Source organism: Nesoenas mayeri (assembly GCF_963082525.1).
Source record: "Nesoenas mayeri genome assembly, contig: SCAFFOLD_40, whole genome shotgun sequence".
NCBI lineage: Eukaryota > Metazoa > Chordata > Aves > Columbiformes > Columbidae > Nesoenas > Nesoenas mayeri.
Genome location: NW_027660032.1, coordinates 221173 through 246892, shown reverse-complemented (window position 1 = coordinate 246892; position 25720 = coordinate 221173). Strand labels below are relative to the sequence as shown.

The 25720-nt window shown below is 55.6% G+C and overlaps 2 protein-coding genes across 2 annotated transcripts in view; one reads left to right on the top strand and one right to left on the bottom strand.

The window, feature by feature from the left end:
• LOC308052349 (olfactory receptor 14A16-like) overlaps window positions 1-25720 on the bottom strand; it is a gene marked incomplete at its 5' end in the record, with an annotated part of 255248 nt that overhangs the window by 167893 nt on the left and 61635 nt on the right. The window lies entirely within an intron of this gene.
• On the top strand, window positions 11307-19459 carry LOC308052333 (scavenger receptor cysteine-rich type 1 protein M130-like; the record flags this gene model as incomplete). Its single annotated transcript, XM_080364422.1, has 12 exons — window positions 11307-11517; window positions 11789-12097; window positions 13123-13437; window positions 13962-14282; window positions 14368-14682; window positions 15022-15336; window positions 15862-16176; window positions 16915-17020; window positions 17900-17988; window positions 18392-18475; window positions 18660-18812; window positions 19398-19459. The coding sequence occupies 12 exons, from the start codon at window positions 11307-11309 to the stop codon at window positions 19457-19459; spliced, it is 2595 nt and encodes an 864-aa protein (XP_080220548.1).

Below are 25720 nucleotides of genomic sequence, written 5' to 3'. Positions count from 1 at the left end.
CTCAACCGCTCCTCGTGAGACTGGTGCTCCAGACCCTTCACCAGCCTTGTCACCCTCCTCTGAACTCTCTCCAGCACCTCAATGTCTTCCTTGCCATGAGGGGCCTCAAACTGACCCCAGGATTCAAGGTGCAGCCTCACCAGTGCCCAGTACAAAGGGATGATCACTTCTCTAGTCCTGCTAAAGCTCTGATTGAATCAAGGCTTGGACACCTTGGTGTGACCCAGTTGGTGACGGGTTGGACTGCAGACTCCTGAGGTCCCTTCAGCCTCAGTTCTCTCATGATCCCATTGTGATGTTGGGCTCTGTTTCAGACTGGAGCAGAGCAGGCGATGATGGGGCAGGATCCACCTGTGCTGTAGGTGACCATCTAAACCAACATCTCCGCCAGGGAACCAGCCAACACCTCAGTGTGACTCGCTCTGGGCAACGTGTGAGGAGTCCTGGGCAGGGCAGGTTCAGAGGGCATGGGGCGCTGTGCAAGACACAACATGATCTTGGCTTCATGCCTGCAGGCCCATCAGATGTCAGTTAATGTCAATGACAATTAAAATAAGAGGAATTGAAGACAAAGATCCAAAGCAAAGGAAGGTGTCAACCGTCTTTCTTTTTCTTCTTTTCTTTTCTTTCTTTCTTTCTTTCTTTCTTTCTTTCTCTTAATGTATGTATTTATGTATTTATATTTTTTTTATGTATTTAAGTATTTATTTATGTATTCATGTATTCACTTACTTATTTACTTACTTATTTACTTGTTTATTTATTTATTTATTTACTTATTACTTATTTAGTTATTTACTTGTTCATTTACTTATTTACTTATTAAAGTCTTTGTAGGGGAGTTTCTTTTCTTTGGAAAGGAAAGAGTTTTCCAGAACTGGGGATGGATTTAGGACACAAATGTCTTCAGCTTCAGGGACACAAACACCTGATGCCAGTGTAGATGCCCCGGGAAACCCTGCTCAGGCTCCACCTGCACTGCAAGGTGCTCTGGTCACCCCAGGTCCTGTGTGACAGATGCCAATCCCAGGCCAGCACCTCAGGTACACTGGGCCCTAAAATGACCCTGGCTGTTTATGGTGAGACACCTGATGATTGATGTACTAAGTGTAGGAGAAGAAATATTGGTCTTCCCCTGTACTTCTGTTACCAACACTCTCTGATTTCATCTCCCTCGTCATTCAGGAGTTCCCACCTCTCCTGATTCAATGTCCCTGTCCAAGGACAACTTTCCAGCCCTATCTGGACGTTTGCCCTTCCCAGTGCTCTCAGGTTTCTCCTCCACTTGCTCTTTGGTCATTCAGTGGCCTCTCAACTGTCTGGTTTCTGCTTTGAGCTTCAGGGAGTTACAAACTTGCCCCGTTCTTCAGAGCTCTAATTGACATGGCAGTCAACACGTTCATTGTGTTTATTTCTACCCTCTCCTGTCTCTCTGTCTAAAGCAGTTCTTGTGTGGGTGTCCCTTGTGGATGCTGGACCTCATCAGATCCACTTACACACACAGCTGAGGAAAGTGTTTTGCTGTTGATTGAACTGTGCAGTGTTTGCACAGGAGAACAGGTGGAGCTGGTGCACAGGAGCTGCAGCATCTCCTGCAGAGCTCAGTGGAGAAGTCTGATGGAGGAAAAGTGATGCAATCTCTGGTGGCCAAGGAGGGAACCGGCAGACTGGGGGTGGGGGTGAGGAGCCAGGTTGTCCATACAGTGTTCAGCCTCAAGGACTGTTCTCCTGCCTGTCCAGATGTCTCCAGGAGACCCTCGGGATCAATGTCCAGTGTAGAATGCTGCTGTCACTTCTTCTATAAACTAGAAAATGATTGAAAATACCCTGGAAAGAAAAAACCCTCCTTTATGAAATCTTCTTTGAAACCTTCATCAGCAAGTGTCCCATTGAAACCTCTCCAGTTAGTTCTACAAGTCTGGAAAATTTGAAGAAAATTACAGAAAAGAACATCGCTCGTTAGGGCTTTCTGTGTTTTAATGAGCCCCATGGCGTATTTGGTGCTGAGTCCATGAACCTCAGATACCAAGGACAGACCGCAGAATCTGCTCAAGAAGTCCAAGTCAGAACAAACTCCAAAGTACCTCGAAGCATTAATGGGCCCCACTGAGGGCTGTTACTGACAAAGCCTCCCAGGGACTCGTTAGAGCAGATAATTGGAGGCAGTGATTGCATCAGGCACAGGCAAAGTGCAGCAGCTCTGATGCTGAGAAAGCCCTTGGTTTGTCTGATGAAGGACAATGGCCAAGCCTTGAGCCCCTGCCCCTGGAAGGGAGATCCTGTCCCTCACGTGTGGCTCAGGGCTCTTCCTGGGGCTGTGGGGAGTGCGATGCCCAGTGCAGGACAATGGTGTGACACTCCCTGGGGCTGCAAGGAGGCAATGGGGTGCCATGGCCATGATAACCATGTGTCTCCTCTTAGGCCTCGCTGGCAGGGACATCAGCCATAGCCAAGGGAACAAAGACCTTGGCTCTTGCAGGGACATCCAGCCTTGCCAGCGCCCTTGGCCATCTCCACCATGGTCCATCTTGCACTGTCCCAGGCCTGTGGCTGTTTCCCCACAGGCTGCAGACACCCCATGTGCTTCCCAACCTTGTTCTCAGCCCAGTGTGTCCCTACCTGTGCTGCTGTCTCTCCATCCTCACCAGCTGTTCCTGGAAACACAAAGCCATGGCTGATCCAGACTCCTTGAATGACCACAGCACTGCACTCAGAATGACATTTCTTGATCCTGAGCTCCACTGTTGACCTCCAGAGCTGCAGTTTCTGATGATTTTCCTTTCTCTTGCTGTTCCCTCTACCAAAAATAGTAAAATAAAATAAAATAAAAGGCGTCATCTTGGAAAGTGATTTTCAAGATTTCTGAAGCTACTACTGCCCTTTCTTGTCATGGTTTTACCACAGCCACCAACTAAGACCATGAGAGCTGCTCACATCCTGCTCCCAGTCCCCAGGTGGGATAAGGGATAGAACTGAATGGGAAGGGAGAAACTTGTGGGTTTAGACAAAAAATTAATAAGACAATAAAAATAATACACTACCACTAATAATATACGACAATATACATAAAGTAAAATATTTGACACTCAGTGCAATCCCCCACAGAACTCCCATTGTGCTGGACAGGCAGCCCAAAAGAAGAGAGCACCCTGGTCCTGAACAGCTGATCCCAGCAAGAGAAAGTACAAGTGCAAAAGGCAGAGAGGCCCAAGGGCCAACTGCAAAACAGCAAAACATCGTAAAACTGAACTAAGACTGAACTCCCAATGGAATGGAACTGCTGAACAGAACTAACAGAAGATCCGGAAAACACGAACGAACTGGCTGGAAAATGCGTCTCCAGCTTTATATCGAACATGACACTCATGGTAGAGAAGAGCTTGTTGATTGACGTGGATGACTCCACCACTCCCCTGGGCAGCCTGTTCCAGTGTCCCACAACCCACAATCAAACCTGTGCTCCGGACCCTTCTCCAGCTCCGTTCCCTTCTCTGAACTCACTCCAGCGCCTCAATTGTGATGGGTCCAAAACTGACCCCAGGATTTGAGGTGCAGCCTCAGCACAACCACGGCTCTGGTCCTGCTGGACACTCTATTCCTGATACAAGTCAGGATGCTGGTGGCAGTTTTGGCCACCTGAGCACATGTTGGCTCATGTTCAGCTGCTGTCACCAACACCCCCAGGTCTCTTTCCACCAGGCAGCTACCCAGCCGCTCTTCCCCAAGCCTGTAGCGTTCATGGGGTTGTTATGACTCAAGTGCAGGACTCGGCACTTGGCCTTGTTGTACCTCAGACAATTGGCCTTAGCCCAGGGTTGTCAAACTCATTTTCATCAGCCCAGACGTGTGGCTGTAGGTCATGACCATGACCACCAAATCATGGTTGGAAGTCACCACCATGGCCACCAACCACCCATGGCTATGAGATGCCACCATGACCACCAGCACCAGATGTGCAGGTCATTACCATGGCCACCAGGTCATGGTTACGAGTCAACATCATGGCCACCAAACACCCACAGCCATGAGATGCCACCATGGCCACCAGTCATGTGCTTTCAGGTTGCCACCATGGCCACCAATCACCCACGGCCATGAAATGCCACCATGGCCACCAGCCATGTGCTTGCAGCTGACCACCATGGCCACCAGCCATGTGCTTTCAGGTTGTCACCATGGCCACCAACCACCCATGGCCATGAGATGCCACCATGGCCACCAGCCATGTGCTTGCAGCTGACCACCATGGCCACCAATCACCCATGGCCATGAAATGCCACCATGGCCACCAGCCATGTGCTTTCAGGTTGTCACCATGGCCACCAACCACCCATGGCCATGAGATGCCACCATGATCACCAACCACCCACGGCCATGAGATGCCACCATGGCCACCAGCCATGTGCTTTCAGGTTGTCACCGTGGCCATCAACCACCCATGGTCATGAGATGCCACCATGACCACCAACCACCCACGGCCATGAGATGCCACCATGGCCACCAGTCATGTGCTTTCAGGTTGCCACCATGGCCACCAATCACCCACGGCCATGAAATGCCACCATGGCCACCAGCCATGTGCTTGCAGCTGACCACCATGGCCACCAGCCATGTGCTTTCAGGTTGTCACCATGGCCACCAACCACCCATGGCCATGAGATGCCACCATGGCCACCAGCCATGTGCTTGCAGCTGACCACCATGGCCACCAATCACCCATGGCCATGAAATGCCACCATGGCCACCAGCCATGTGCTTTCAGGTTGTCACCATGGCCACCAACCACCCATGGCCATGAGATGCCACCATGATCACCAACCACCCACGGCCATGAGATGCCACCATGGCCACCAGCCATGTGCTTGCACGTCACCACCATGGCCGCCAGCCACCAATGGTCATAAGCCATGAGCAGCCAATATTTTTGTTTTATTATTTTGTTTCATTTTATTTATGAATAAATACGGTATTTAAAATGCATATATACCTCTCTATATATGTATATTTGTATACATTTTATATAGGTATGTATAAAACCAGAGAAATTAAATATACATAACCATTATAATGTACATATAAAATGGGTAACACCTTCTCCAATAAGACATAATGGAATGAAGAAGTAGATTTTAATGAGAGTAGAAAGAAAAGTACAAGGATGGGTCCACATTCCCCACTTCATCAGGTGCAGAAGCACCCACAGATGTGTGGGGTGGAGGAACTTCTAGAGGATGGGAAGCGCACAGGCAAGTTGGATCATGCCCAAGGGCCAAGATCCCCCAAGGGGGCCACCAATGGACCCTCAGCGCAAATCCTTTAACATACAAAGAAAAGCTGAGTCCTGTGAGCTGGACTGGAAGGTCCCCACATCCAAGTCCAGCCCAGCAGGACGGGCCTTGCAGGATTACTGGGTCAGACTTTGAGCTCTTCTTGATGCTGCGAGACACAGGGAAACCGTTTGTGAACATGGGAAACCAGGAGAAAACGCCAGCTTCAGAAAAACATGTGCATGGGGACAGTATGGAAAAGACCCAAAGGGGATCTCAAAATAGACCACGTGAAGCAGAGGAACTTGTCAATGAACTGATGGCCCACAAATTGGATTTTGAGGTGCCAGAGGAAGGGTGGTGGGGAACTGCCTTTCCCCATGGTTGTAGGGGATCTTACAGCTGCTTGTAAGGGCACTGTGGGGTGCAGGCTGGTGATAAATAGGTTTCCTTGTCCTTAGGATCTCAGAGGGGATCTCAAAATAGACCACGTGAAGCAGAGGAACTCGCCAATGAACCCTGAACCACAAATTAGATGTTAAGGTGCCAAACAGAGGCACCCCCCTGGTTGTGTGGGTCTCCCAGCCACCTGTAGGGCCAATGGGGGGTGCAGGCTGGTGATAAACAGGTTTCATTGTGTGACAACCTTGAAGCGCTCCCCCCATCCTTAGCAGAACAAAGACCTTGTTATGCCTTAAACATCTGGGTTTTGTTGATTTGGGAGGAAGAGCTAGATGACACCTCGTCTTTCCCGAAGTTTTATGGCCATGGAGGCAGAAGATAAGGACAATTAACAGTGTTGCCGTGAAAGGCCTCATGGCCTAATGGAGATGATAGAGATGAACCATCTGTCTGACAACCAACTACCAGAAGAAACCACGAACCATCCATAGAGACCCATGGAGACCATATAGACCCATAGAGAACCACGGAGACCATAGAGACCCTAGAGACCCATAGGGACCGTAGACACCCATAGAGACCCATATGGACTGTAGAGATCCATGGAGACCATAGAGACCATAGAGACCCATAGGGACCGTAGACACCCATAGAGACACATATGGACCGTAGAGACCCATGGAGACCATAGAGACCACAGAGACCCATAGGGACCCATAGAGACCCATGGAGACCATAGAGACCCATAGGGACCCATAGGGACACATAGATACCCAGAGACACCCATAGAGACACGTAGAGACCATAGAGACCCATAGAGACCCATAGAGACCATAGAGACCCACGGAGACCATAGAGACCATAGAGACCCATAGGGACCATAGAGATCCATAGAGACCCATAGAGTCATCCCGGGACCAATGTACCCATGGGGTGGTGATATCTGAGATCTCTCTCTCCCCCTTTCTCTTCCTGATACCTTAGTTTTCCTCTTCTCTCTCTCTCTTCCTTCTTCCCTCTTCATCCCATCTGTTGAGTCAGGATTAACTCATCCCTCATCCCATCTGTTGGGACGGGACACGTTGTCCTTAGGCTCATAACCTGACTGAATGTTCCCAACTGCTCTGGCTGAGCGAGGGGAGAAGTCAGGAGTGCTGGGACCTGCCCTGGTCCACCTGAACCACACCAGCCAAAGCAGTGTGTGCGTGTGTCATGGCAAGGGCTGGGGAAAGGGTGGTGGTGGATGTCAATGTCTGAACGCTGTAGGACCTGAGCAGGGTGCACATGGTGTGGAACAAGGGCTGGGGATGGTACTGGCTGGGATGGAGCTGATTTTCCTCTTCACAACCCCTGCTGATGGTGCCCAGAACAGCTCTGACAACACTGACGTTGTAGCAGTTGCTGAGCAGCACTGGCACAGCCTTGAGGCCTCCGCTGTTTCTCACGCTGCCCTAACAGTGTGGAGGCTGGAGGTGACAAGAGGCTGGAGGGGACGAAGCCAGGAGAGCTGACCCCAACTGACCAAAGGGATATTCCACACCATATGGTGTCAGGGTCAGCAATAAAACTGAGGAGGCAGGTGTGTTCTTCAAAACATCCTTTGCTCAGAGACAGGCTGGGCATATGTATCTCCTGCTGTCAGTAACTATTTCTCCACTTATTAAATTGTCTTTATCTTGACCCATGAGGTTTTCTTTCTTGCTTCTGCCCTTCCAGTTCCTGCTCAGTCCCACTTGTGGGGTGTGAGCAAGTGATTGGGTGGGCGCCGCCAGATGGGGTCATTCTAACATGTGCACAGAGCAAACAGGTTGTGCTGGTGAGGTCCCTGGGGTCTCAGTAGAGTCTTTTATCTGGGCAGGAACAACCCCAGGTTCCAGTCTAAGTTGGGGAATGACCTATTAGAGAGCAGCGTAGGGGAAAGGGACCTGGGGGTCCTGGGGAAAGCAGGGTGACCATGAGCCAGCACTGAGTCCTTTTGGCCGGGAAGCCAATGAGACCTGGAGTGGATTAGAAGGGGGTGGTAAGTAGGTCAGAGAGGTTCTCCTGCCCCTCTAATCTGCCCTTGAATAAAGGGTTTAGTTCAGTTACTATCACGATAAACTTGGGGATCATATACATATATATAATATATACAGCCATAGCACCCTGAGAATGGCTGATCTCGGAAGCTAAGCAGGGTCGGGTCCGGTTAGTACTTGGATGAGAGACCTTGCGGCCAGGAAGCCAATGGGACCTGGGGGGGATTAGAAGGGGATGGTCAGTAGGTCAGAGAGGTTCGCCTGTCCAGAATTCTGCCCTTGAAAAAAGGGTTTAGTTTGGATACTACCAGAATATACTTGAGGAACATATATATATATATAAAATATATGCAGCCACATCGCCCCGAGAACGTCTCATCTGCTCTGGGAAGCTAAGCAGGGTCGGGCCTGGTCAGTGCTTGGATGGGAGACCGTAAAGACCAATGGTACCTGGGGTGGGTTAGAAGGGGGTGCTCAGTAGGTCAGAGAGGTTCTCCTGCCCCTCTGCTCTGCCCTGGGGAGACCACACCTGGAATCTTGTGTCCAGTTGTGGCCCCTCAGTTCCAGTAGGACAGGGAACTGCTGTAGAGAGTCCAGCGCAGCCACCAAGATGCTGCAGGGAGTGGAGCATCTCCCGTGTGAGGAAAGGCTGAGGGAGCTGGGGCTCTGGAGCTGGACAAGAGGACATTGAGGGGGGACTCATTCCTGGGGATCAAGATGGAAAGGAGGAGTGTCAGGAGAATGGACCCAGGCTCTTCTCGGTGACAACCAGTGACAGGACAAGGGGCGATGATGTTGCTCCTGGCTGAAGAGCTGGTAGGCCAGGACCAGGTGCACGTCCTTACAGGGGCTGGTGAGGTCACTGTCAGTGTAACCAATGAGCACACAGCGGTGGCAGTAGAGGGTGTGAGGTCACTGTCAGTGTAACCAATGAACACACAGCGGTGGCAGTAGAGGATGTGAGGTCACTGTCAGTAAAACCAATGAGCACACAGTGCTGGCAGTAGAGGGTGTGAGGTCCCTGTAAGTGTAACCAATGAGCACACAGCGGTGGCAGTAGAGGATGTGAGGTCACTGTCAGTGTAACCAATGAGCACACAGCGGTGGCAGTAGAGGATGTGAGGTCACTGTCAGTATAACCAATGAGCACAGAGCAGTGGCAGTACAGGGTGTGAGGTCACTGTCAGTATAACCAATGAGCACACAGCAGTGGCAGTAGAGGGTGTGAGGTCACTGTCAGTGTAACCAATGAGCACACAGCAGTGGCAGTAGAGGATGTGAGGTCACTGTCAGTGTAACCAATGAGCACACAGCAGTGGCAGTAGAGGGTGTGAGGTCCCTGTAAGTATAACCAATGAGCACACAGCGGTGGCAGTAGAGGGTGTGAGGTCACTGTCAGTGTAACCAATGAGCACACAGCAGTGGCAGTAGAGGGTATGAGGTCACTGTCAGTGTAACCAATGAGCACACAGCGGTGGCAGTAGAAGCAGCAGTGCTCACGTCACCGGTGACACCCCATGGCCATGGAGCTCGGTGCTGACTGTCCATGTGCTGTCACAGGGTCCCCAGCAGGTACAGGAGCTGCCCTGCCCCGTGCCTGTGAGGCTGAAGGAGCAGCCCCTGCAGCCCTGGCTGCAGCCGTCAGGCTGGGGGTGTCTCGGGGGCACCGCAGGGATGTGCCCGGGCACGGCGCCAGGAGGAAACCACAGACTTCCTGCCCGGGCGCCGCGGGGGGAGCGCGGGGGCTGTGGTTTGTGCACCTGCAGGCTGCAGCTCTGATCCACCCGTGGGGAATAACGGCCCCTCGGTGACACGCTGACAGGCAGGGACACGTCTGAGCCTCTGGGCTGCACGTCTGCTGCCAGGACAGGGACGTGTCCCAGCTCCAGCTCCTGTGAGGGACCTTCCGCGGGCTCTCCAGGGAGCGGTGGGTGAGCCAGCGCTCCTGGGATGGGGCTCTGCCCTGGGCTAAGGCCCTTTCCCCGCTGCTGCTCCCCGCACAGCGGGCTCTGTCACAGGGGCTGTTTCCTTCCCTTTCTGACACAGCCCGGTGCAGTCCCAGCCCCCTGGGTCTTATGGCACCGGGGTGACTGGACACTCTCACCTCGGGCTCTTGGCTGTGCCTGTTGCAGCACATGCTCAGTGCTCCTGGTCCACACTCAGAGCTCAAGGGGTGAAAAACTGTTTGCCCCACTACAGCCAGCCCTGTCCTGTGATGTTCTACCATTGCAGTGCTGTGACACCTGCAGCAGAGCTGTCCTTCATATATGGTCATGAACAGCGCTGGAGAAGTTCATTGGAGGCCTGGGCCGTGTCGGAGGGGAGATAGCTCCCGATAATGTCTAAAAAGGTGCTGCTGCTTCGATTGGCTCCTCCTGTAACCGGGGGGCATCTGCAGAGATATATTGCCCTCCTGTCATCATTGCTCCCACGAGTCCCTGGAGCTGTGGCAGGGAGCGCGGCACAGAGGGATGTGCCATCAGGGCAGGAGGCTCAGGATGGGCACAGAGGGACTCGTGTCCCCTCAGACGCTGTGGCTGCTCCTCTGGGTACAGCTGTGCAGGGGTAAGTGCTGACTCCCTTGTCCCACCGCCCAGGGCCAGCAGGTACCAGTGTGGTCATGGGTCTGGGAATGGGGTTCCTTTGCAGGTGCTGCTGACACAGGGGGCAGAAGGTGCTCGGTTCCACGGAGCCTGTGCCTTTCCCTGTGCCCATCTGGGTGGGAGACACTATGTCCTTTTCTGGGGCTCCAGTGTTCTGTGCCTGGCTGGATTCACAGCTCCCCTGTCCTGGGGTACCTTTGGGGACCCCTTGTTCCCAGCACTCTGCCTCTGGACCAGTGGTGGCCTCACTGGTGATGGCAGCACCCAGACATCCTCAGGGCACTAGCAACCTCTTGGGTGCCCAGAGGGTTTGTGTGCTGCTCACTGCCCCTTGTTCAAAGGGAAACCTGACCCCACGAGGGCAGTTTGTGCCCCACAGACAGAAGAGGACGGGGACATCTGCAGTAGAGACATGTCCTTCTGGGGGGCCTGGCCCAGGGCTGATGCCAGGAGAGAGGAGGGGAGGTGGGATCCTCTGGATCATCTCAGTGGGAACAGGGAACGCCCTGGGGATGGGGTTGCTTTGGATGGTGCTGGGGCAGGTGGTTTACATGGGAAGCTGCAGCCCTGGGTACACAAGGCTGTTCAGAGGGTGCTGGGCTGGGGGCAACAGGTGCCAAGTGCAGAGCTGTGCAGTGTGTGGGTGGGCATGGGTGGGGGGCAGGTGGCCGTGGGAGTGGGAAGAGGTGCCCTCTGTGGTGGGAGGGAGAATGATCTAGCAGGTCTGGACATGGGCACCCCCATCATTGTGCAGCTGTGGGGACAGAAGGGACCCTCACACTGCTCTGGGGACCTGCAGGGGAGGGGGCTCCCACCCTGGTGCCCCTGACTCTGCCCAGGCAGGAGGTTCCCCCAGAGCTGCAGCACTGGGGCTCGGTGCTCTCCTGACTCATCCCGTGTTGGTGTCTGAAGGTGCTGCGGAGGTGAGGCTGGCGGATGGTGACGGGCGCTGTGCCGGGAGAGTGGAGGTGAAACACCAGGGACAGTGGGGGACCGTGTGTGGTGACTACTGGGGCATGAATGATGCAGCAGTGGTTTGTAAGCAGCTGGGCTGTGGGTCTGCTGTTGGAGCTCCTCAGTACGGACACTTTGGGGCAGGATCTGGCCCCATTTGGATGGATGATGTCAGCTGTGATGGCGCCGAGTCTGCCCTGTCTGACTGCAGACACGCAGGATGGGGTGAACATAACTGTGATCATTATGAGGATGCTGGAGTGACGTGTTCAGGTAAGGGGTCAGCCTGTTCCCACCTTTGGGGCTGGCATAGGGGAAGGGCCTGGCTGTGCTCTCAGGGAACAACAAACGTGCTGGACCAGGTCTCAGTGTGGCCAACCAGTCTGCTGAGCAGGAACTGTCATTGCTGGTGTAACCAGTCCTTGGGGAAAGCTGTGACAGGCCAGTGGGCACAGGACCCTGCGCAGGCAGCGCTGACCAGCTGCCCAACCCCTCCTGCCTCACCACAGGGTTGTATGATTTGCTTTTTGGTGTTTTTTTCCAGGATTTGTCCGTCTGGTGGATGGGAAGAGCCGCTGCTCAGGACGTGTGGAGATCCGTGATGGGAACCAGTGGAAAACTGTTTGTGGTTCCCGCTTTGGCCCCAAGGCTGCTGAGGTGGTGTGCAGGGAGCTGCAGTGCGGCGTGGCCCTGCCTGTGTCTGGAGGAGGTCACTTTGGAGAAGGGGCTGGTCCCATGTGGGATGGAGAGCTGCAGTGTGTGGGGAATGAGTCCCTCCTGTCCTCCTGCCCCACGGGGTCCTCCAGGGACCAGGCCTGCCCCCAGATGAACAGCGCTGCTGTCAGCTGCACACGTGAGGACTCGGGGCGGGGTGCTGAACGCTGGGGCTGTGCCGGGGGCTGGGGACAGAGCAAGGACTGTGCTGGGTGGGTGTAGGGCAGGAGGGGTCATGGGACAGTCTGCAGCATGAAAACTGTGCAGAAGGAGAAGAAAGACCTCTGTCCCTCTGGCGTTTCCACCAGCTACCGAGGGTACCAAAGCACCAACCCCCCCTCTCTGAATGCTTCTTTGTCTCTGTCTGCTCTCCCATGGCTGTCCTAGGAGCCCCGCACCGCTGAGACCCCAGGGGAAGGCAGGACAATGGAGGAGTTTGCCTGCGTTGATGAGGACTGGGTTAGGGAGCAGTTAGGCAATTTGGACACCATAAATTCATGGGTCCGGATGGGATGCACCCGCGGGTGCTGAGGGAGCTGGCTGAGGTCATTGCTGGGCCGCTCTCCATCATCTTTGCTAAGTTGTGGCCAATAGGAGAGGTGTTTGAGGACTGGAGGAAAGCAAATGTCACTGCAGGCTTCAAAGAGGGCAAGAAGGAGGACCCGGGGAACTCTAGACCGGTCAGCCTCACCTCTGTTCCTGGGAAACTGATGGAACGACTTCTCCTTGGTGCCGTCTCAAGGCACATCAGGGATAAGAGGGTCATTAGGGGCAGTCAACAAGGCTTCACCAAGGGGAAGTCGTGCTTGACCAACCTCATTGACATTTATGAGGACATAACAAGATGGATGGGTGATGGTAGAGCAGTGGACTGATCTACCTTGACTTGAGTAAGGCATTTGACACAGTCTCCCACAGCATCCTCACAGCTGAACTGAGGGAGCGTGGTCTGCAGTGATGGTGACAGAACACTGGACCAGACTGCCCAGGGATGTTCTGGAGTCTGCTACTCGGTAGTCATTCAAAACCCGCCTGGACACCTTCCTGTGTAACCTCATCTGGGTGTTCCTGCTCCAGCGGGAGGGTTGGACTGGATGAGCTTTGAGGTCCCTTCCAACCCCTGACATTGTGTGATTCTGTGATTCTCTCCTCCTCTGTCCCCAGAGTACACAGGGTTCAGGCTGGCGAACGGCAGCACAGCGTGTGCGGGGAGGGTGGAGGTCCAGGTGCTGGGGAGCTGGGGGACTCTCTGTGCCTCCCACTGGGATCTCTCGGATGCCCACGTTCTGTGTCGTCAACTCAACTGTGGGTTTGCCGAGTCCATTCCTGGAGGAGAGCACTTTGGGAGGGAGACTGGCCCTGTCTGGAGAGACTCATTCCACTGTGACGGGACTGAAGCCCACCTGGGACAGTGCCCAGTGGCCACCCTGGGGGCCTCCCCGTGCTCCCCCGGGAACAACGCTGCTGTCATTTGCTCAGGTGAGTGCTGGGAAAATGGTGCATTAGCTCTGTTTCCCTTTGTGTGAGGCACGGCCACCCAAAGCAGGGGTCCCATGGCAGCACCGGGCTGAATTTCTCCCTGGAGGATCCCTGGGGGGCTTTCCCTGCTCAGACTGACCGCTCTGCTCTGGGAGAGCTGAGCTCTGAACAGACACAGACACCTGTCCCCAGGGCAGCGCCTTAGGCCCTGGTACCACTGCCCGGCCCGGGTTCCATAGGATAAGCCCAGGACAGGCTGGTGGGGCTCTGCTCCATCCCTGTGGCTGCAGACAAACACATCCCATCCCCACAGAGAGCCCTGCAGAGCCTCATCCCACCCCTCCACAGCAGCAGACCCGGTGTGAGCTGCAGACAGGGCCTGGCCTTTGCCCTCGCTTCTTGTCAGCACAGGGCTCGCTCTCGCCCTGTTTGGTCGGACGAGCCCCCTTGCCCTCCTCCCTGGAGGCTGCCGTGCTGCCCGGTGCCGCTGATGGCTGCGGCTCCTCTGCTCTCCCCAGGCCCAGCCGACCCTGCGTCCCTGCGGCTGGTGGGCGGCGGGAGCCGGTGCGACGGGCGAGTGGAGATCTTCCAGCGCGGGACGTGGGGCAGAGTGCTGGACGACCAGTGGGACGTGCGGGAGGCCAGCGTGGTGTGCCGGCAGCTGCGGTGTGGAGAGGCAGAAAAAGCCTACAGCCCCCCAAAGCCTGAGCGAGGGACGGGCCCCGTGGGGCTGCGAGGGGTCCGGTGCGCAGGGCACAAGGCCAGCCTGACCCTCTGCAACACCTCCCTGCCTGGGAGTGCCCTGCTGGGAGGGGTTGTGGAGGACGTGGGAGTCATTTGCTGGGGTGAGCGGCGCTGCACGAGCCCCCAGATGATGGGGTGGGGGGGCAGCCACCCCCTGACAGCTCCTGGGCTTTCTCCCCACTGCAGGGAGCCGGCGGGTCCGGCTGGTGAACGGGCCCGGGCGCTGCGCAGGGAGAGTGGAGATCTACTACCAGGGCAGCTGGGGGACCGTCTGTGACGATGGCTGGGACCTGTCTGATGCCGCCGTCGTTTGCCACCAGCTGGGCTGCGGGGGGACGGTGGAGGCGGCCGGCTCCGCTCGCTTCGGGGAAGGCTCCGGGCAGATCTGGCTGGACGGTGTGAACTGCTCCGGGGCCGAAGCTGCTCTCTGGGACTGCGCTGCCGGGCCCTGGGGGCAGCACGACTGCGGGCACAAAGAGGACGCGGGCGTCATGTGCTCAGGTGTGTGCCGGGAGCTGTGCCGGGATGGTTCCCGGGAGGCCGGGACGCAGGGAAAGCCGGGCATGGCCAAGGCTGTCCCTGGCTGAGCCCCTGCCTGAGCCCGGCCTACAGACACCCGTGCACGGGTGCCCTCAGTTCACCGGGGTCCCTGGGGAGCTCAGTGTCCCCCAGGGTGAGCGGGGAGAGCAGGGGCTGTGTCCATCAGAGACTTGTCTCTGCCCTGGGTGCAAGGGGGACTTGCTGGCCCTGCCCTGCCTGGCTGGGGGCCTGGGGAGCGCAGGGGTGTCCTGGCTCCAACAGCCCCACACCAGCCTGTTCTCTTGCTGCCTTTCCTCCCAGAGTTCGTGGCCCTGAGGCTGGAGAACAGTGACGGCTGCTCCGGGCGCCTCCAGGTTTTCTACAACGGGACGTGGGGGAGCGTTTGCTCCAGCTCGATGACTCCTGACACGGTGTCGTTGGCGTGCAAGGAGCTGGGCTGCGGGGACGGAGGATCCCTGGAAACAGGCCTGCCCTATGGCAGGGTGTCTGGCACTGCCTGGCTGGATTACGTGCAGTGTGAGAAGGGAACCAGCTCCTTCTGGCAGTGTCCATCCACCCCCTGGGACCCACAGTCGTGCGATGACCTGCGAGATGAGACCCACATCACCTGCAATGGTAACTCTGAGCCACTCAGGCATCAGTGCCACCCCAGCTTCTGCTCCCCTCTGGGCACGGCCAAATGCACAGAAGGAGCTTGGAGGGGGTTTGGTTTCCATGTCAGACTCTTGTGCTGCTGGTGGCACAGATGTGACCACAGTTCTCAGTGTCCCACATGTCCAGCAGCAGTTGCCACCCCGCAGTGCCTGGAGGAGGCAGCGACATCTCCAGGTGGTCTCAGCAGAGACCAGAGAGGGTTCAGAGGAGCCTCCCCTCCATGGGCACCCTCCTGCTGCTCTGTGACCAAGATGGCACACACAGGCATAAGCAGAGCTCAGCCCCGCTCTCTTCTGCACAATCCCCCGAGCCAGCCCCTTCACCACAGTGTTTCCTTCTTCAGGGGGACGCCCAGAAATGCCCCCAGAGCCTTTGGCCCCGTGCCCCAACTCCAGCAGCTGCACAGGTAGGGAGCTGCTCCTCCGCGTGCTCCTCTTGCCCAGTTCCCCTGCTGTGAGTGCCGTGGGAGCTCTTTGCCCTCTCCAGACAGGGAGAAGATCCGTGCCGTGGGAGGCGAGGATGGGTGCTCGGGCAGAGTGGAGCTCTGGCATTGCGGCTCCTGGGGGACAGTGTGCGATGACTCCTGGGACATGCGGGATGCCCGGGTGGCGTGCAGGCAGCTGGGCTGTGGCCCCGCGGTGTCTGCCCTGCATGAGGCTGCTTTTGGGGTGGGCCAGGGCCCCATCTGGCTGGAGCGGGTGGAGTGCCGGGGGACGGAGTCGTCTCTGCAGGACTGCTGGGCCCGGCCTGGGGACGGACGTGCTTGCCGGCATAAGGAAGACGCTGCCGTGCGCTGCTCGGGTGAGCGGGGGCTGGGACCCCTTGGTCAGGTATTGGCAGGGAGCTGGGAAAGGCCTTTCACCCGCTTGGTCCTGGCACGGCCCCTGAGCTCCCGAGAGCAGGAACGTTCCTGTGGGGGGCAGCAGCCTGGTGCCAAGCAGGGAGCAGCCTCGGTGGAACTGGGTGTCCTTGGGCCACTGCCCGTGGGGCCCTGCAGCTCCAGGACCATCCATCCCCCGGGCTGCCTGTGCCACCCTGCCCGCCGCCCAGAGCAGAGGCCCCGGGCCCTGTCCTGGGTCCCTTTCTAGCACTACGGGAGGGGCAATCGGGGTGGGATGTGTCAGGGACACTACAGACACACACCGAGGTGTTGCAGGGGAGGCTCCCTGGTACGTGCACTCCCACCCTCTCAGCCCAGCTCTCCTTTTCCTCCTCTGCAGCTGCGCCCAGGACAGCAGCGTCCCCACCCCGAGCAGGTAACTCGTCCTCCCCAGGGCTGGGTATCCCAGGGCCGGGCTCTGACCCACAGTGGGGTGCAAGGGGCTCCTTGCTGGGGTGTGAAACTCCCAGGAGGAGGCACTGGGGTGGTTGTGTGGGGGTTGAGGAGGGGGTGAAATTCACTCAGCAGGGTGGAAGCTTCTCCATCATCCCCCCTGGGGCCCTCCACTCCCTGCTGCCATGTATGATGGGGGTCAGGTCTGGTGCTGCCTCCACCTCTCCCAGGGCTGGTGCTGTTCTTCCATGTTCTTGCCCGTGCAGATCCCACCCGGGGCCGTCCGACTGCCAGTGGGAGAATCTCAGTGCCCGTCATCATCTGCATCATCCTGGGGGCCCTTCTCTGCCTGCTCCTGGCCCTGCTGGCCAGGTAAGCGCTCAGGGCCAGGGCTGGGCGCAGAGGTGGGTCCTTCCACAGAGCTCCCAGTGGTGCCTCCTGGAAGCGCTGGGGGTGCTGCGAGGGGTCAGTAAGGGGCACAAGCAGAGCTGAGGGGAGGAGACTGTGTGCTGCCACCTGCCCCACGCACCCCATTGACTGTCTGGCCATAGGGCACCAGCAACAAAGGGCTGGAGAGAGCACAGAGGTGGTGGGAGCAAGAGATGGAGCAAGGAGAGACATGGCAGACAAGGACTGTAGGAGAAGTTATTCCGGGGGAGATGTCATCCTGGGGGAGATGTCATCCTGGGGGAGAAGTTACCCTGGGGGAGATGCTATCCTGTAGGAGATGTCATCCTGGGGGAGATGTCATCCTGGAGGAGATGGCCAAGGCTGGCAGTGCTCTGGGTAGTGCTGGAGGCCACTCTGGGGCAAAGGAGAAGACGGGAGGAACACAGGGCAGCAAGGCCCATCTCCATGGAGTCAGGCCCCAGGCTGACCCTCTGCCCAGCCCTGCCTGCCCTTGGTAGGGCGAGTCCCTGCTATGGACTTGGGGGGCAGAGAGGGGTCAGCTCCAGGTGGAGGGGAAACACGGGAGCTGCTCTGGGGTCAGACAAGGGGGTGACCTAGGGGCCAGAGGCACTTGAGCACTGTCTCCAAGGGGCTGATGTGAGGGTGATGCTGCCCCAGATTATCTCCACAGTGATGTGGCCCTCGCTGGGGATGTGGCAGCTGTTCCTGGGCAGCACCCTGGGGCTGTGCTGTTGGAGCAGGCCTGGGCTGGGCCAAGGAACAGGTTTGGGGAGCACAGTGGGGTCCCATTGCCCCTCTGCCTGTCCCCATGCCAGCTCTGCCTCTGTCCCCAGGCTCCAGGACAGCCCAGGAGCTCTTCCCCGAGGCCGTGTACGAGGAGATCGGTCACAGCCCAGCGTGGGAGAAGCAGGCGAGGTTTGGTCGCTCAGGTGGGTGTGGGCACATCTGCAGGACCCTTTCCCCTGGCCCCTCCCCAGGGCTGATCCCCTGAAGCCCCCAGCCCGTGGTCCCTGCAGTGCTAGGGTTGTGTGGTCTGTGGGGAGAGCACCCAGCCCTGGGCCTGGGAGAGGAGCTGCCTCCCAACCCGCTTTGCCCATCGCAGCTGGACAGCCCCTCTCTTCCTGCCCCTGCACCCATTGACGAGTGAGGGAAGAGCTGTCCTGGGGCCGCTCTGGGAGCACCTTTGAGACAGGGCTTGTCCCAGGGAGCGGGGTGAATTCCCAGCCCTCCTCCTCATGCAGCCCCAGCTCTGTGGGTCCCCCTCCCCAGCAGCACTGGCCACGAACAAGGTCAGTGGGCTCGCCCCATAGCTCTCACTGCGCATTTCTCCAGGCTCCTCTTCAGAGCAGTCCCTGACCCAGTTGCAGCCCTACCCTGGGCACCGAGAGGAGGAGGATGGTCTGGGATCAGCACCAGGTAATGAAGCAGGAAGGGGCTGATCTGCCTGCAGACAAGTGAAGGACAGAGGTGTCACTGGGTGTCACCATCAGAGATGGGGAGGACCTGGGGGTCTCCTGTGCTGCTGCCAACACCAGCGCTTCCTATCCTCTGCTGTGCAGGATGGATCTGCTCACCGTCACCAGCTCCCCTCTCTCTTCAGATGTTCCTGTTCTGCCTGGGGGTGACCCAGTGGATGGCTATGATGATGCCAGGGAGGTTTCTGACCCTGGGGAGGACGATGGCCCTGGACAGGGAGCTTGGGAAATGCCCAGGGTGCCAGCGGAGGGAGCAGGACCCAGCGATGCACCCAGAGGTGAGAGGGAAACTCAGCACTGCTGGTTCCCGGGGTGCCATTCCCACTGCCACCCTGGTCGCTGCTGCACTGAGACCTAAACCTCCTGGGAAGGGGGAACCTGCCCCAGGAGTTTCCCATGGAGGGACCGAAGGGTGGGAGAAGGAGCTGAGTGTGGTGAGGAGCAGGGGGGAAAGTGATGCACAGGCCCCATGGGGTGAGCTGCAATGTCCCGCATTGCTGCTTGCAGGGGGCAGCCTGTGCTCCCAGAGAAGCGCCGGGTTCCCTGGAGCTGAAGGAAACACCGCGTCCCTGTCCCCGGGGAGCATGGGCTATGATGACGCTGAAGAGATCTCTCTGGCACATCTGTGACACACGAAGGCTGTGACAGAGCTGGGCGCACAGCAGCCCCCGAGCCCCCGGCCAGGAGAGCCCGTCCCTGCTGTGCAGGTGGGTGCAGCCGGGAGAGACGAGAGGTCCGTGCAGCTGGGAGAGCCGCGAGCACCGGGAACCGCCTCCCTTTGCCCATGGGCAGCACAAACAGCACCGAGTTTCCTCTACTTTCCCCTTTTTTCCACTGCGTATCATATTTGTTCTTATTAAAAGTGTCGGTGGACTTTGACTTGGAGCTGGTTTGTGTCTGCCCAGGCATCAGGAAATCTTCCTGAGTTTGATCTGGGGCAGCAGAGACCAAAAACACCCCTGGGGTGGTTTCCATCCTGCTTGCCACAGGCAGTTTCTAGCCAAAATGACTCTCTAACAGGTCCCATGATGCTCCCCAGTGCCCATCTCTTCACCCTGAGATTCCCCAGCTGCTCTTTCCCCCAGGCCCTGCCTGGGCCAGGCTGGTCCCACAGTGCAGAGGCCATGACAGAGCTGCTGTGCCAGGGCAAGTCCTGGCTGCGACCCCACAGATGTGAACCCCAAGGTGATCACCGTGCCCTTCAAACTCCAGATGGCCCAGAGGGAATCACACCCCAGCTCACCTCCCACAATGGTCAGCAGGCAGCTGTGCTCCCCAGTGCCCGGCACAGGTTGCGGAGCCAATTTCTGGGACACGCAGGGCTGGGGTTCCCTCTCCTCTGGCTCTGCCAGAGCCCCAGTCTCCATGGGCTGCTCCTGCCGCCTTGGGCCGTCACAGACCCCGAGCACTCTCGTCACAGCCACAGAGCCGTGTTCTTCCTGAGCAGGGGCTGTGAGCCCCACGGCAGCCCTGGGACCCCGTCCTCCTGCTGCTTGCAGCCCCCGCCCTGCCCTCCTGCTGCCTCGCCGGGGCGTCAGTGCGGGTTTGTGTTGGGGCAGCACTTGTGTGCAGGGACGGGAGGGATGGGAGCGGGCGGGTGTCACGGTCCATTCGATGATGGACTCGTGATGGTTCTTTTAACTTGATCTCAGAGCGCAAAGTTAAGGCGACCAAAAAGCCAAGGGGTTATAATTCAATCAAGCAGTGTTGCTTTATTACTTTGCCCGTAAAACGGCATGCGATAGAGAGAGAGTAAGAAAGAGAAAGGGGAAAGAAATGGGGAAAAATAAAGGAAAAGATGAGAAATGAGGTTGCATTTATCACCAGTCCAGTTCCAGAAGCTCCCTCTGGTCTCCGGTCCCATGGAGTCCGGCCGGTTCTCTGCCATGGTTCAGGATCCTCTGGTGGGAAGATCTTCAACGGTGTCCATTCTGAAGTCACCTTTTATGCTTCTTCACCCCCCCTTGCTCCCATTGTTTCAGGCCAGTCTCTGCCTTGATTTCACAACCCAGGCTCGTACTGCGCAGGCTTGACAGATCCACGCTTTCTTTTGCCAGCGCTTACGTGTCCAGCATTCAGGGGTCTTTCCCTGGTCCATTGGGTGACCTCAGGACCCTTGGCGAGCTGCTGGGCATGCTCCTTTTTGTTGGCCACTGTTTGAGGGAGCAGGTGAGGGACACGTGTAACTGAGGTTGCAGGTGAGAACACATCTTCTGGACGGCAGCTGTTGTCCCTGGGTCAAAGAGACCCTCATGACAATAGCCTTCACGAGGCGGGGACTGGTTTAGCTGAAGCAGCAGCAAAGTCCACACAGTAGCCATTGTAAGCAGGAGCCCCCCCGTATCGGAGAAAACGGTTCAACACAATGCTTCTCCTCGGGCCTCTCTCCAAGTCATTGTCCATCTGTTCTTTCAGTCAGGGCCTCAGTTCTCTCAGTTCTTGATGGTGATGGTCAGGCAAATACTGCTCCATCTTCAGACCAACTCTCACAATCCCCCAACCCATTGGAGATCCCCAACCCATTGGAGATCCCCCCAAGCCATTGGAGATCTCCCAACCATTGGAGATCCTCCAAGCATGGGAGATTCCCCAAACCCATTGGAGATCCCCCAACCCTTTGGAGACCCCCCCCAACCCAACCATGGGAGATCCCCCAACCCATTGGATATCCCCTCAAACCCATTGGAGATTGCCCAACCCATTGGAGATCCCCCAACCCATTGAAGATCCCCCAAACCCATTAGAGATTCCACAAACCCAGCCATGGGAGATCCCCTAAACCCATTGGAGATCCCCCAACCCATTGGAGACCCCCTCAACCCAACCATGGGAGATCCCTCAACCCATTGGAGATCTTCCAATTGACTGGAGATTCCCCCCCCAACCCATTAAAGATCCCCCAAGCCATTGGAGACCCTCCAAACCCTACCATGGGAGATCACCCAACCCATTGGATATCCCCTCAAACCTATTGGAGAACCCTGAACTCATTGGAAATCCCCCTGACCCACTGGAGATCCCCCAAACCCATTGGAGATCCCCAAAACTATTGGAGATCCCCAAAACTATTGGAGATCCCCCCCAAACCACTGGAGATCCCTCCAAACCCATGGGAGATCCCGCCAACCCACTTGAGATCCCCCCCAAGCCCTTGGAGATCCTGCAACCCAATGGAGATACCCCCCCAACACACTGTGTCCTTCCACGTGAAGTGGATGGGACAAGTCCTCCTGCAGCCATGTCCAGGCATTTGGAAAACAAGGAAGGGATTGATGAACCCAAATGGGCAGGGAAAGAAGGACACGTTGTGCACATGGAATTTCACAAGGTGTCAGATATGGTTTCCGGTGGTGTCCTTATAATGCGATTGGTGACCTCTGGGCTGAAGAAGTGGATGCTGGATGGGAAGTTGGCTGGATGATGAAGCCCAAACGTCACCAGTGGTACAAAGTGCCCACAGAGCCAGTTACCAGTGGGATCCCTCAGGGACCAGCACTTGGGCCAACACTGTTGAACGTCTCTATTCTCCCTCTGTATGATGTGACACAGTGAACCTTCAGCTCCTCAGTGGATGGTGCAAAGCTGGGCAGAGGCTTTGGACACCTCACCTGGGTCACCCTGCCCTGAGCAGGACAGTGAGACAAGATGATGTTCAAACCTGAGCTGCTCTGTGATTCCAGGAATCTTTCCCTTGGAAACATTTTGGAAGAAGGAAGAGGTGGAGGAACAAGAAACTAAAAATACAGGCAGAGGAGGAGAACTAAAAGGTGTCAAATAAACAGAGCAGTTCTGTGAAGAATGTTTCTCTACTCAAATCTATAATCAGCTCCCCAAACTCCTTGCTTCACTCATTGCCCCCCTGGGATTTCCAGCACATTTCTTTACATCAGATTCTGCACTGAAGTTGGCACTGATTGTTACAGCTTCTTTGCAGGAATTGCTTCATGTTTCCTTAGAGAACTGGATGTAAACAGGCACCGGGGAATTTTTAATTAGAGGAAACAAAACAAAACACACAATAGAACGTAATGATGTTTCTCAGTTCTGTGGTTAAATTAAGTAGTTTCCAGCGAGGTCCGTTGCCATGAGTCAAGAGTTGCCTGTAGGGAGTACGAGAGCAACTGCTGAAAGACTTGACCTGCCTGAAGCTCAAAGCAGAGTGAGAGCTGAGAGGCTCTGAATGAGCCAAGAGTGAGAGGGGAAGAACCTCTGAGAAGCGATGGAAAGTGCAAATGTGCAGACAGGCTTCTGAAGAGATGAGTTCAGACACGGTGAGCTGGGTAAGGACAGCTGGAAACTCCTGCATGTCCAGGGGATCAAATACACGTAGTGATAGACAGAGTTCTGGCACTGCAAGCACAGGGAAAGGCCAACGTGTCATCTCCCACAGTCCATACACATGCTGAAAATTCCTATTTTGGCAGGATAGAAATTCCACAGACATTTTATTGGGAATTTTGAATTATTTCATGTGATGAAAAAAAGAGTGGGGGATTTTTTGTTCTTTTTATTGTTGTTGTTCTTGGTTTGGTTTTTAAGTTTTGAGGGGAGTTCTCAGGTTTTTGGGCTGAGCTCCATGGTCTCACTATAAGCACCCAGTGCAAACCTCGAGAGGCCCCGTGTACCTGAGGTGTTTGCCTGGGACGGGCAGGTATCAGACCAGACTGATAGAGACATGTCGCGTCCATGATTTACACCTGATATTCAAGACTTTTGTGCATAATTAGAAAACTTTCAGGACTGTAGGTAAAGAGGCAGGTACGTGAGGAGCACTTAGAAGAAGTGATAGAAGAATTATGCATTTGATATCACAGAATCATGGAATTGTTTCAGGTGAAAGAGACGCTCAGGATCATCGAGTTGAACCATAACCTGACTCAAGAACTAAACCGTCTTCCTTAAGAACCTCGTCTAAACTACTTTTAAACCTCTGTAGGGATGGTGACTCCACCATTTCTCTGGGCAGCCTGTTCCAATGCCTGACAACCCTTTCCAGGAAGAATTTTTTTCCTAATACCCAATCTAAACCTTCCCTGGCACAACTCGAGGCCATTTCCTCTTGTCCTATCACTTACTACTCATGAGAAGAGACCAACCCCCTCCATGTTCAACCTCCTTTCAGGCAGTTGTGGACAGCGAGAAGGTCTCCCCTCAGCCTTCTGTTCTCCAGCTGAACCCACCAGTTCCCTCAGCCGCTCCTCATCACACTTGTGCTCCAGGCACTGAGCAGCTTCATCGTCTCCTCTGCACTCTCTCAAAAGCTTCCTCTGAGTCACCTCTTGCCCCACAGCACTGCCCTTCCAGTGACATTTCTTCCTCCTCATATCCAGTCCTCACCTTCCAAGCTGTACTTTCTGAAATTTGTTTGTCTTTCCTGCCTCTTCCCACTACCAAGGGAAGCTCAGCCACCTCAGAAACTGCTCTTCATGCAGAGAATCCCATCATCAGGCTTCTTGTGTTTTTCTACCTGACCAGAGAGAAGTCACTTCCCCATGATCTTCTAAATCCAGGACTGCCACTGGCCTTTCAGCTTCTCTGACAGACACGACCATGTCCCTGCTGCTGTCCTTTCATGTTCTCAGGTGGGATGGACATGACAACCCGTCTCTCTTCCTGGGTAGAGCCTGTGGGTACCTTGGCAGAGGTTCTTTCCCAGCCATGTCCCTACTGGGCTGTCACCTCTAGACACAGAACTGACCCCACTGTCCCCTTCAGAGCCACATGATTCCGTCTGGATTATGAGTGTCTGAGACACAACTGACCTCATAATACCACACACACCCATCCCCCTCCTTAGCACCCAGGACCTGACCAAGACTGAACCGTGCTCTACACACTCCTACCCCTTCCCATCTTTCCTACAGGCTGCAGACACCCATCTCGCTTTCTCACCTTGTTCAAATTATTCCAATATATTTGCTAACAATGAGAGTGAAAAGCTCTCCTCACTGGAACTGCTGTACTTCTGTTAACACAGCACATATGTCCTCTTTCGCCTTTTTTTTTTTTTTTCCTATTCTTCCACCTATTCTCTCTCCAGAAACCTCTCCAAGGCAAAAATTCTATCGAATCACAGAATAACTCAGGTTTGCAGAGAGCCCTTGTCTCATTCATCTTGTCTCACTCTCCTGCTCAGGGTGAACCAGGTGAGGCTGCTCAAGGCCTCCACCCAGGTTTGCATCATCCTCAAGGCACTTAAAGTGCTGTCTCTTATATCTTGGAAAGGGAGAATAAAGACATTCAACAGTGTTGTCCAAGTGCTGGTCACTGAGGGATGACACCAGTAACTGGCTGCACACAGGACTTTGTACCACTGGTGACATTTGTGCTGCATGGTTCAGCCAACTTCCCACCCAGCACCTGCTTTTTGAGCCACATCAGCACCACTCTGGCCAGAAGGAGACCATGGCTGAGCCTTGCAAACGCCCTGTACACAACATGCCTTTCTTTCCTCTGTCCATTTGGGTTCAGCAATCCCTTCCTTGTCCTTCACATTCCTGGAAATGGCTGCAGGAGGCTTGTCCCATCCCCTTCCCAGGAATGGAGGAAGCATGACCAGCCTGTTATTCTCCCCATTCCTATTGCTGCTCTTCCTGAAGATGGGTTTGAGGTCTGAGTTTTCTTAGGACCCCAGAGCCATTCTGGTTTCCTTGACACTTATGACAGCACAATCTGGAATCACAAGAAAGGGTGATAGAACAGACTGGAGCACTTGCAATGAGCCTCTTCAAGGCAGCTGAGAGGAATCTCACTGACCCAGTGGGGTTTGTTAATGGAGAAATGTCAGAAATGTCAGGTTCTGTCAGGCATCCATATCTGAGTTGGTCTCAGGACTCCTTGTTCACCCAGGGATGCTCAAAGACCGAGTCTGTCCCTATTACACACAGATGAAGGAGTCACAGTGTCCCTCTGGCGTCCCATTGCCACTCCCAATTGACGGGAGACACCTCAGCCCTGTGCTGTGTCACCTGCTCTGCACTCATCTGAGATGTCCCACGTCATGAGGAATGGACACAGGGAGCTCAGTTCAAAGAAGCACAAGCCAGTGCAGCATTCAGGTGATTTCCCACAGGTTGTTTTCCCAATATGAACTGACCTCAAGACCTCGTCTGTCTCTCAGACCTAAATAGAATGGAAAGGAATAGTTAATGCTGTTTGTGCTAAATCGTGTTCATGGTCACCTCTC